At 37.9% G+C, this 12540-nt stretch overlaps 2 protein-coding genes across 3 annotated transcripts; one reads left to right on the forward strand and one right to left on the reverse strand.

Annotated features, from left to right (window-relative positions):
* Positions 1-105: 105 nt before the first annotated feature.
* LOC111023074 (protein-S-isoprenylcysteine O-methyltransferase A) lies at positions 106-3391 on the reverse strand. Of its 2 annotated transcripts, none has more exons than XM_022300416.2 (3): positions 3126-3391; positions 982-1063; positions 106-862 (listed from the first exon to the last, which is right to left on the reverse strand). In XM_022300416.2, exons 2-3 carry the CDS (start codon positions 1061-1063, stop codon positions 276-278), a joined length of 669 nt encoding a protein of 222 aa, XP_022156108.1. In that variant the 5' UTR covers positions 3126-3391; the 3' UTR covers positions 106-275. The 2 variants fall into 2 exon arrangements, with proteins under 2 accessions (XP_022156108.1, XP_022156109.1); XM_022300417.2 differs by having other exon boundaries at positions 106-910; positions 3126-3390.
* Positions 3392-5083: 1692 nt separating this feature from the next.
* On the forward strand, positions 5084-5767 carry LOC111023081 (uncharacterized). The gene is made up of 3 exons (XM_022300425.1): positions 5084-5427; positions 5512-5632; positions 5711-5767. The coding sequence occupies exons 1-3, from the start codon at positions 5084-5086 to the stop codon at positions 5765-5767; spliced, it is 522 nt and encodes a 173-aa protein (XP_022156117.1).
* The last annotated feature ends 6773 nt before the right edge of the window (positions 5768-12540 follow it).

Genomic DNA, 12540 nt, shown 5'->3' on the forward strand with positions numbered 1-12540 from the left:
TTCAAGTGCACAACAAGGAATTAAAAAACCTCTCAAAGTGAGTTTTGATCGTTACATATTTTCCTTCATAATTGACAAAGAATATTGCAAAAAAAAAAAAAAAAAAAAAAAAACCTCAGGCTTCATTAATTAGATGCAATCCCAAAAATCATCAATTAGAAGCTTTAATATACACCACACACTACTCCCAGTCAAAGGTTACAAATACAGAGAACCCATGAAAAATCTCTTGATGAACCATCAGAATGATGAGTCCAACTCCAAATCTTCGACCTTCATTTCACGAATGGTACTCCGGAGGATACCCGATTCGCATACTCCACGTACTCGTGGCCGAAAAACCGTCTCAAGTAGTACTCTTCATATGGAATTCGTTCAGCAAAGAAGTGCCAAACCACGACTGCAAATGCAACGGTCGAGACAGGATTACACAGCATGATTTGGGTGCCAACTGCCCACACGAGGAAACCACTGTACCCGGGATGACGAACAAATCTATAGACTCCATAAGTAACTAGCTTGTGGTGGTCCTCATGATAGATCTTAATCAGATGTGTAAATGACCTACCCGCAGTTATAATCGCCAGTTTACGTACGATTTCTCCAATTACGACCATGGCAAGGCCTGTCTGACTAACCCACCAGTATTCCTTAAGACCAGGACACAACATAATTTCAAGAAAGTACTCTAAGAAAGACAAGACCATTGCCAAGATATAGTTTTTGCTTATCAGAAGGGAATTTAGAGTAACATTTGACCTTCCATGAATTCCAACTGCCAAGATATATTCAGAAATGTGAAAGAAGATGATTGCAAATATCATCTGAGATAATTGTCTGCATGCTGTGTAACTGAATATTTCTGTCATTTTTTGTCAACTCAAAGTATCAGCCACGTGTCTTTCACGCACTGAAAAAGAATTTAAAATGTATTCGGCTACTGCACTAAAGTTTGCAGGTAATCTAAGTTTTAGTTCAGACCTGGAAATGACGCAGAGCTATATAACACCAATACAGAGAAATTCTTATGAACAAAATCCTGGAGATCCTTCAAGCACAACATCTGCAAAGAAAAAATACGAACAATCAAACCATGTTTGTTAAATAGAACTATCAGGGATAAATGTGCTGTGATAAATCAGTGGAAATTCAGCTTATCCAAAGAGGATTTAGTATACCCTATCCAAACAATTTTACTAATGGAAGGTTTGCGGAAAAAAAAAAGGGTATCACAGCTTCGGGAAGATTGGTAGTTTCATAATTAACACAACAATGACACAAAAATGTAGATGCCAACAAATGGAATCAGCATAATTGGAGTATATCTTTCAGCTACAAGGTATCTATAATACATCATAGGAATCTAAAGAGTCAACAACAATTCCAAAGAATGATATATCTATGAAATAAACAAACAGTTCATGAAATTTATAAAACTGCTGATGGAATAAACATTGTGAAAAGGTTGAGTAGAGAAAATCTGTCAAAAGCAAATTCAAGTATGCTTTAGTTACAACAAAACCCTTACCCATACTGAAACCTTATACTCCATGTGTAAGATCAAAATTCTAAAACATCTCATGAAGCTTAATAAAAACTGATCAATTTAGATTAATTGAAGAAGATGTGCAATAATGGATTTCCTTTTTCTACAGAGCACCAATTTGCCACATTAAACCTCTACCACCCCCTCCCAATCTCTCAGCTTTTCAGCAGAAAAAAGAAAAAAAAAAATCCAATTTCTTTCCTAGCTATAACTCCCAAGAAAACCTCCTCTGTCAAACTAAACTATAAAATCTTCCATTTTCTGTTGTAACCATGCCCCAAAAAGATGGTAATCAATTTCTGTTATGTTAATCACTTGATTCAAGATTTAGCCTTTCTCATCATTGGAGTTATGGTGTTCGTGTTTTTCTTGGTGCAACTTTGCAGTTTGGAGGAAGGATTTCTTAAATGTTTTATTTTTAGCCCCTTGTAATAGGGGCAGATTTGTTTTCTTTTCACTCCCTCCATTCAGAGTTTGTACCTGAACACTTTCTATCTTTTCACCCAACAATGAAAACAAAGTTTGTTTCTAGTTCAAAAAAGATCATTCCAGTATCTTCTACTAAATTGGCAGGAACAGCAAATGCTGTTGATTGTCCCTTTTCTTTGCAGACCACACACCAATTTGGAAATAAAATCCAATTTGGTCACCTTTATTGTCATCCTATCAAGAGAACTTATAATCTCCTTAGGAATTTCACTTCTCCGTACCACTTTTATCAAATCCTTCTCAAGAGTTGATGCACCTCAAGTAATTTCCTTAACAGTGGTTTTGTTGAGAAAACCACTGACGGATACAATAACCATATTTAGAACAAATAACCTCTCTGGAAAAGAAGCAATTCTGAAATTTATTCTTCTCGCAAACTTCTCCTCAAGATAATCTTGACTGTCGAAATAAATGCATCTCATTCCCGACCATCAACAACTCAAACGCTTCTCATTCCTAAGCTTTCCATTCTAGTTCAAATTTTACTAGGGGTGTAAATAGGTCATTTCAGATCGATTTTCCAAACAAACTGAACCAACCTTAGAAAAATGTAAAAATAACAAACTGAACTGGGCATTGGTGATGAGCAATTGGAAGTGTTACTACAGTCACACATCGGTTCGCAGTTATGCAGACCCAAGTAATGCAGAAAACTGTCTTTTTCTTTCATGCCAAATAATTTTCGCAGTGCTAAATCACTGCCATTTGCTCAATCCATAAACAAAGAAGTTGTATTCAAGCAACATGTTAAGGGGGCAAGAAAATTTATCAATTTTTCCCATCAATGAAGAACCCCCCCAATTTCAATAGCAGTACGAAATTCCCCGAACGGCTTTCATTCTGCATCCTTCTAAGTAGTACGTTCAATGTACAACCTAAAGCCATACACTAATGAATCGCAAATTGCAAAGAAAATAAAGTGAAACAGTAGGAACCACAATTGAACATAAACCATAACCATGAAGAAAAAATCAAACAAAAAATCAAATTTCTAACCCAAAAAAATACAATGCTAAACCAATGATACTTTAAAACACATTGAATATAAAATGCTACTTACAAACAAAAACAAAAATTCTCAACCACTGACCTCGAATGGAATTGCCGTTCGGAATCACCCCAACTCAGTTCAAACAAACCCCACAAAACCAAACTTGGAATCGCCGTCTGCACTGTATCCTGAAGCCCCGAATCGATTCGTACTGTTTGATGAAGCCCAAAACGTCCACTCGATTTGCGCCGTCTGAATACAAGTACCGAACGCAAAATCGAAAGCTCCAAGTGATTGGAATTCCAGAAGAAGTATGAACAGTCGATTGAAGGAAGCCTTGCGAGCGAACGTGCACATGGAGATTGACCCGACCCGTATATATTTAACCTAAAACGTGGGGATTCGACCCGTATTATTTGGCCGTAAGCCCGACTTGTTTGGCAGGTGGAGGACACGTAGATGCTTATTCCTCTTTATCCGCAATTATCAAAATGAACCACGATATTTAAGTTCTCAAAAAAAAAAAAAAACCACGATATTTATTTGAACCAACCAACCATCTCAATAATTTTAGGGAGTGAGAGATAAATATTTTAGATAGCAAAATAAACTTATGATAAGGATTAAAATTTTAGAGAGAAATTACAAAAGTTTTAGAGAGAACAAAACAAATTTAAAATAAATAAAGTTAGGAAAAAAAATAAAATTTCTTATAATTTAAGATGAAGTAAAAACACAAATTTAAAATTTAAAATAATAGGGATTTTAAAAACTTATTTTTAATTAATTATTTTGAAAAAAAAATCACTTGAAGAACCATCTCCTAAATGTAAAGTGATTTCAAAATTATTTATTATTGGTCTAAAAGGGTTAGAGTTAATTGAGATGAAATGTGTTCAAGTCTCCGGATGGCCACCTACCTTAAGAATTAGTAATTTCTATGTGTTTCGTATAGATGTTATTTTTTTTAGTACAATATGTAAGGGTGGGTGATTAGACGTCTTAACCGGCTGAAGTACCCTAATGTTAGGGAAATTTGAGGTTTTTGACCCCACCAATAATTGAAATTGGATATCTGCCCCCTTTTTTAAAAAATCTTATATCTGACCCCACCTTCCCTTAATTTTAACCTTTCCCCAAGCGAGATTACCATAGTACTCTCATGTTTAAAAAATGAACTCCCTCCAAGTAAAACCGGTGAAATTCATTTTTATTAACCCTAATTTCCACCCCATCTCTGATGTTTCTTGGCTCCCAACGAAAATTTCCACCCCATCTCGGTTCCTAAAACCCTAAACCCCATCCCAGATTGAACGTTATCTCGGACGTCGGACGAAGTCATCCATAACATCATACAATCGCTTCCAAGTCTTTCTCTTCCATTATTTCGCACCTCGAAGTCATCGATCGCAAGGTTAGTTTGCTCGGCTCAAATATAACGAAAATTTTACTTATTTGTTGTTCTGAGTATCATTATCGGTGCTATCTGAAGCATCCATGTAGATTTATGGTCAATTTCATGTTGTGCAAGTACAGGACTGAGAAATCGAACGAAGAATTCAATCCCGAATTCTATCTCGGACTCAATCCCGGACGACAACGGTTTGGGATAGAATCCGGGTTTGAAGCCTTCGTTCCAGGATCGAGATGACGTTCTGCCTTCCATCTCGGATGTTTGTCTCGGTCCGAAAAGGTCTGGGATGGAAGATAGAACGACGCCTTCGATATGATCTCGGATGAGGCTATTCTGCCTTCCATCACAGACCTTTTCGGGTTCGTTTCGTTCCGGGGATGAAATGCAGAAAGCAGTCTCACCCTTACAAATATTTTTTTAAAGTTATTTTTAACCTTGTTGCAGTCTTTATCTAATTTTTTTAATTTTAACTTTGTATAGGAAACATGATGGATTTAAGACTTATTCTGGTTCGAAATGACTGGTTTCCGGCCTCATTAACAAACTTGCCTATGTAGATAAAACCACATCTACCCTTAAGGCTAGGTTAACCCCAACCCAGTTAGACATGTTTAGGCAAACATGTTTTAGTCCTATTTTGGACATGGACATTGTATTTAACGGCCCATTGATCCATCACCTGTTGTTGAAGGAGGTTGAGGAGCCTAGGGAGGATGTCATTAGCTTTGATCTACTTAGGAAAAGGGTGTCTTGCGGTAAGCGAGAGTTTGATCTAATCACTGAGCTTAGGCATAAAATGCATAGAGTAGATAACGATATTCCCAGCCGAAGACTTAGAGCACGTTATTTTAAGGACAGTGTGAGGGTTAAGTGTAACGAGCTGGAGAAGATTTTTATGGAGCAAGGTTTTGACAACGACAAGGATGTTGTCAAGGTTGCCATAGTCTACTTCATAGAACTTGCCATGACGGGTAAGGAGAGAAAGCAGTACATGGATACGAACCTGTTAGGTATTGTGGATCAGTGGGAGTTGTTTTGCAACTATGACTGAAGTAAGATGATTTTCAAAAGGACAATTTGGAGCGTGAAGAACGCTCTAAAGGATAAACTACCGATGTACCAACAAAAGACGATAGACGACCCCACACACGTTGAGACTTACAGTCTCTATGGGTTCCCGTACGCGATTCAGGTTAGCAAGGTTTAAGTTAACTGGATAATTATATTAATTATTTAACTACATCATGTATTTGACTTCATGTGATTCCAGGTGTGGGCATATAAGACTACCTCGACGTTGAGTGCGAGTAGCAACGAGGTTGAGTGACAACGACATTCATCAACTTCTTAGATGGTCGTGCACATATTCTCGCGAGTTTCGTGTATTGGCGAGTGATGTATTCGATAACACGCGGGTAAGTAATTATCAAAGAATCGTATGCTTAATATTTGTTCTTTCATTTGGATCATAACACGCGATTCCATGCAGTCTAAGATTAAGGAAACTTGGAGTCCACGGATGCTGAGCGACAGCACATGGACTGTATCATGCTTCCACCGGTAGCTCGCATTGTATCTCCTCCAAGAGATGATATTGACGTACAACCGGATCCGCCTGTTGTTGAGGTACCTCCCACCGTGAAAAAGGGAAAGCATGCAGAAAGAGAAGAAGATTGTAGAGGATCCGGTAGAAAGAAAAAGTTCAGTAAGAAGCCCGCCCAGCGAATGATTTCGTGGTCGATGAAGGACATAATGGGCATGCAACAGGCAAGAAGACAAAAAAGAAGAAATATAAGAAGAGGATCAGTAGACGGTTGCAGAGGCTCGATGATCGAGTTAATGTTATTGAGGCCACCTTGGGTGGCATTGAAGTTGCTCTCAAAGGTATCCAGAGGTACCTTAATAAAATGTCAAAGGTACATGTTTTATACGTATATAACATTAATTCTACTTAATTATTATTTATTACAATAACGCTTATGGGTCGGTCTTTTCGTACAGGGTAAATTCCCTTATCCGAGCAAATATTTTGGAGGTGGGGGTGGGTCCGATGATGATGATCCATCGAATCTAAGGCATGGTGAGACCCCTAAGCCAAATGGAGGTCCGAAGAGTATGAACGAGGATCTGATGATTGAAGAGGACCCCAAGACTAACGAGAGATTGACTATGGAGCATGGTCTGAAGAATATGGACGAGGATCCAAAGAATATGGATGAGGACCAACGTACGACAACAGATGGGGACGATGCATCAGATGCTTACCTTGATCATCCTGTCGGTTTAATTCAGGTAACTCCTACTTATTTTCCTATTTTCCTTTTTGTATCATTTAGGACCTTGTGTTACATCATGTTATTTAATCTCAGGACCTTACGATCGGGAGACGGTCGGATGGCTTCGCAGTGGGTGATGCAGATGACCATGTATCTCGGGTGGGGGTAATTTAAGTAACCACTTTCTATAACGCTAGTATACACATGTGCTTCCATATTGTAATACGACTAATATTTTTTGTATATTAGGATCTCACTGTTGGTAGGCAAGAGTCGGATGTTCCATCAGATACGCAACCCGCCAAGCGACGCGTTAGACATCCCTATAAGGACTGGGCACCGGACACGATCGTTAAGGTAAACTTAATGTCATACATTTTGACAGTTGTCATTACGCGAACTTACGTATTTATTGTGTTTTAGGTTGAACCTTACCTTGACCAGGACCAATCTGACCTTCAGCAAGTCCCAATTGGGCATGGGCTACGCAAGCGCCCTTACTCGTGGAAGCTGAAGGATATATACATACCAACCGACCAGCGTGAGATCACCGTGGATAACTACAACCCAGTATGTCTCATTCCTCCGTAGTTAGACGATCAGTTCAAGAGATGGATGGATGACCCGAAGACCGACGGGAGATTGCGGTCCACTGCAATTGGTATGCAAAAGAAGGAATGGTATCGCGATCTATTGGAGCTTACTGTCGAATTGAAGGACGAAGTAAGTACATCTTACTCACTTCCTAGTACTATATTTCTCAATAGTTTGATTACATCAATGTGGATTGGTTAAATGTAATAGGTACTTGATGCTTTCGTCCTATTTACAGCGAAAAAGTTGGAGAAGTGTCTCCATCTTTGTCGCAAGAAGTTTGTGATAGGTGACGTACTTCTTTCGGTAAGTACTTTTTACCGCTCTTGGTTCAAATTAATAAAATACTTTTTGAATATTTGTGTAACTAATAAAATCCTTTTTCAATTCCTGTACAAACTCTGCTAAACCGAGCAGACGGTCCACATGCGGCCATGAAGCCGAGTAACCTGTCCACGAGAATCAAATACCCCTGGAACGAGGAGAAGACCATCTTCCGATGTCTACGATAGGAAGTCGAACCACAACGTGGCCTTGAGTGATGCAAACTTGGTGTACACCCTGATCAACGTAGCTGGAAACCACTAGGTGATGCTCGACATTGATCTTGTAAAAGGCGACATAACCGTATGGGATTCACTCCAAACAACCACTCCACTAGATGCACTTAAGAAGGAGCTGAAGCCCTTGTGTACGATCCTACCTACGGTGCTGCACCATGGCAGGATGTTTTCAGTTCGACCCGACTTGCCAGTGGTGCCGTGGAGGGTGCGTCGAGTTCGCGTACCCCAACAGAGTAGTGCGACTGATTGCAGGATTTTCTGTGTCCGATTTTTGGAGTACGATGTCACCGGGTCAAATATGGACATTTTGACCTAAGATAATATTATATATTTTAGGCATCAGTACATTGTACAGATGTGGGCGTGTCGTCCCATTTTTTGAATATTATATGTATTTTAGTATTGTTTTTTCTATGTCATGATTCATTCTCGTAGCATAATACATGAAACATATAAAAATACAATCTCCACATTAATAATAATAATAATAGAACACGTAGGGTTACCAATACATGCATGCATGATTGGTTGCTTGAGGTACAAGTTACCTTACAAATTTCTTTAAAATCAACAACAACATTATACATCCACACCGTGTTAAGGGGTTCACGGCATGTTTTAAGATTTTGTCCCGACGTACCACACCGACGACACTTATCTGTTTGATGCATCTCGTCCGTGGAAGGAATCCTAACTATCCGCCTTCTGCCAACTCTAAGAACTGTATTTAGTGGTTCCACCGGTGCGTCGACAAAATCTGGCGAACTGTTTCATGTTGAGACGTGTCCGACTAGAAATATTGGTTCTGCATAAGCCATTACTCAAGAGTTCGTCGTGTATGCCTTGTCACACAGAGTGTATGGATTTATGTTTTGCATCATCGCCCCGACAATAGCATGAGAGCATGAAATTTTAAAATAATCAAACTCCCGACAACTACATGTCCTAGGATTGAAATCAACAATCCCGTCAAGGTTGCCATCACGTACCTGGATATGAAACTGGTAGACGTTGACTACAACGTGCCTCCTGACACTGTCCGAGTATTCAGCAAACTTATTTTCTGCGTAGTCGGACAATGTGGTTGATCTGGAAGAGGCAAGCATCCGTCGATCGTAGAACCAAGTTTGTAATAGACCTCTAATATGGTCCAGTAAAGCAGTTACCGGCAACCTAGTCGCGTGCCTAAAGAGGGCATTTACGGACTCTGCGTTATTAGTGGTTATCTTGTGTACCTCAATTCTGTTTGGAAACAACGAGTCCAACGCTTCTTCCCAATGTCATCTAGGTATTCTCTCACACCAGGGTACACACCAAGTTGAGCCCATATTGAGTTGAAATAAGACTCTCGATATGCCTTCACAGCTTTTAGAAATAGTTCCTCGAGTGTCTTCGCATCGACTTTAAATTTTGCTAACAAGTTCATCTTAATATGTTGTATACAAAAGCAATGAAATGCAGTGGGAAATACCTTGTCAATTGCCTTACAAATGGTTTGATGTTTATCGGAAACGAAAACCAAATTGTTCACTACGTCGAGCGCATCTTTTATTTAAGTCATAAACCATACCCATGATGATACGGTCTCACAGTCGACAATAGCAAATGCTACCGGGTAAATATGGTTATTCGCATCCGCACCAGAAGCTGTTAACAATACCCCTTTGAACTTCCCCTTTAGGTGGGCCCCGTCAACAACCAACACTGGTCGAATATAATCCAGAAACCTTCTAATCGATTGACCTAAAGCCATAAAGACATATTTGAAATATTTGCCATCTTTCAATTCCAATTTGAAAATAGTACCTGAGTTCATGATTTTTAATGTTTCACCATAAGCTGGTAGTAGACCATATGACGATGTTGGATTCCCTCTAATAAGTCGAAGTACTTCTTCGCTAGACCGCCAAGCTTTTTCATAACTTAAATTGACACCATAATCCTTACTCATGTCTTGTATAATGTCCTTCGGTCTATACGTGCGGGAGATGTCTGTAAACTTCGCTTGGATAAGATGTCCGACCACCCAACTCTTGGTTTGCCTATGATCCTGTTTCAAAACTCCACCATTGCATGTATGGATGGTACACTATTTTTTAATCTTGATGAACAGATTGCAGTCTCTGAGCTTTGTAGCTCGAAGTCTCCAAGTGTAACTAGTATCAATGGAGCCCAGTGTATATAGTTTCGGTGTTCACTTTTTTACTTTAAACTGAAAATTCATTCGCATTGCAACTAAATGCATTTTCAAAATCAACTCCTCCTTTGTATCAAATATTTCGCCCTCCTTAACATCATTTGTTCCATAAGACTGTACTATGAGTTGCAACTTCTCATCATTAAGCTGTCTAGTGAGACCATCATACCCTCTTTGCTGGATCGCTGCTTCATCCCTGAGAATCTCAGTGTGTACCTGTTCCACAACGGGTTCAGACTCTTCATCAAGTGCATCGTCATAGTCTCCTTCTTCTGACTCTCCCAACGGGTCATATGATTCATGACTTTCATCTTCATTATTATTCCACAATTCTGACACATCCCAATCACATACCCTGTCATCTCCTAGGTTACATGGAACAACATCTGATTCAAATAGTGTTAAACCCGCTATATCATGACCTATATGCCCGTAGTAGGGGTGTGGCTGTTGGGAAGAAGAGGGGTTCGATGATGAGGAAGGAAATGATGGTATAAGATATTGGGTCTCTGAAATGGAGGAATACAAACTGTAGGCATAGGAATTGAGGATATGTTTTGGCCTCAATGATATGAGAAAGAAATGTACATTTCATTCTCATGTAGTTGCTTTGGCTCAGTAGATATATATATTGGCAATTCAGATACATCCTCACCAGTTAAAAAAAATTCAGGTCATTGTCATCAGTTATCTCCATTACACAAACATTAGTTTTAAAATGATACATGCGTCTAATTATAATATCAAACTGTAGGGGGTTTGTATTACTCAATCTATACACGTGACCTAGAAATTCTCCGTACGTGATTGTACTATCCACTGTCAATCCTCTCGTGCGACCACCGACGTAATCTTTTTCACTATCGTTCCATTCTCCACCAAATGTTATGAAAATACGAGTCATCCTGCAAATAGATAAAACCAAGTGAGATAAGAAAATTTATCATCGAAAAAAAAGTAATAAAAAATGAAAAAAAAAACAAATGTCATCCCGTACCGTCTCGGACCAGTCTTGGTTCGAGACATATCCCAGACAGTTGTGGTTCAGGATTGGTTCGGGATGTGTCCTGGTTCATGTCCCGAACCAAAATGAACCGAGATTAACTCGGATTAGTCCAGGATTGAATATTCAATCCCGGATCTATACTTGGTCCGAGATAACGATATGGATTTTTTTTCTTTTTTCAAAGATCCAATCCAGCAAATGTGAAAATGAATGGATGAGAAATATTTCAAATCATTTCAGAAATTTTAAAGTACAGTGTAACGTACCTAACTCTTCAAATGTGAAAATGTAGGGACAACGATTTTGGATAGTGTGGGGACAATGATCAAACACGTGACAATGTTTCTTTAGAGGATTTTAAAAAACGTGATCTGTGAGGATTTTGGATAGTGTGAGGATTTTGGATTGTTTCAAATTCAAAATATATGTAAAATATGAGTTTAAAGTTTGGTGAAATGGTTGAGTTGAAAGTTATTGTATCATAAATGCTATTTATTAATCATAAGAGTAAATTCGTCTTTTCACTAGAGGTAGGGTCACTGGTTAGATTTTTTCAAAAGGGTTCATTTATCTAATTTTAACTATTTGTGGGGTCACTAATTCCAATTTCCCCTCATGTTAAATGTAGATGTTATTTACTTAATTTTTGCATATTATAAATTTCTAAACTTCTAAAATTTTAAATTTTATGCTCATGAATATGTGACATGTACTTTAAAGGCATATATTAGTCGCGTTAGAGATTAAAATAAATATTTTAAAAAATTTTAATCACTATTATTTTTTTAGTTTAAGTCAGCTTTCAAAGACAAAATAAGTAAAGTTGAAATTGAAAGCCACGTCAAGATGAGATTTAAACTTCTTTTTTTCTTAACAAAAATATCATACTACAACATATACAAAGGTGGAGTTGGAATATATAAATACAATAGTACGATGAAGATATATATGTATATATATATGTTTATATCCATAAATGTTCCGCCAGCTTGTACTAATACATAGAACAACTCATCTCATTCTGCTATCTTACTTTTTAAATAAGATAAAAACAAGAAACTAAATAGAATTAAAGTCACAACAAACGAGGTAGGACAAGGGTTGTACCAAATACTCCATAGAAAAATTAATCCTTTCTATCGCTTGTTTCGATCGGCAACAATCTAAATCCAATCAAAATAATTCGTAGCTTTCCAATTTGTCATGTTAACATAAGAAGAATGAATATTAAAATCTAGAAAAATTAGCCATAAGTTTTTAACAAACCTGCATGTACAAACTATGTTTTGTTGTCGAGAAAATACATAGGAAATTAATTACTAAATATGTGACCATTATAAACTAAACTATCTTTAAATTAATACCAGTTATTTTAAATTTTGTTATTTGAATGATTTTCTAAAATAAAACTGGAAATTGAATTTTTATTAGTAGTCTCTCATTTACATGGCTACAAAAGAGGTC

This window comes from Momordica charantia (assembly GCF_013281855.1).
Source record: "Momordica charantia cultivar OHB3-1 chromosome 7 unlocalized genomic scaffold, Mcharantia_2.0 BLBB01000007.1, whole genome shotgun sequence".
Classification (NCBI taxonomy): domain Eukaryota; kingdom Viridiplantae; phylum Streptophyta; class Magnoliopsida; order Cucurbitales; family Cucurbitaceae; genus Momordica; species Momordica charantia.

What these genes read in the sequence shown, in the direction of transcription:
- LOC111023074 (XM_022300416.2), bottom strand. Translation starts at nt 1,063, where the DNA reads ATGTTGTGCTTGAAGGATCTCCAGGATTTTGTTCATAAGAATTTCTCT. An exon ending in TAGCTCTGCGTCATTTCCAG is followed by an intron (nt 863 to 981) that starts GTCTGAACTAAA and finishes AAAAAATGACAG; the next exon opens with AAATATTCAGTTACACAGCA.
- LOC111023081 (XM_022300425.1), top strand. Translation starts at nt 5,084, where the DNA reads ATGGACATTGTATTTAACGGCCCATTGATCCATCACCTGTTGTTGAAG. An exon ending in ACGGGTAAGGAGAGAAAGCA is followed by an intron (nt 5,428 to 5,511) that starts GTACATGGATAC and finishes GATTTTCAAAAG; the next exon opens with GACAATTTGGAGCGTGAAGA. An exon ending in GGTTCCCGTACGCGATTCAG is followed by an intron (nt 5,633 to 5,710) that starts GTTAGCAAGGTT and finishes ATGTGATTCCAG; the next exon opens with GTGTGGGCATATAAGACTAC.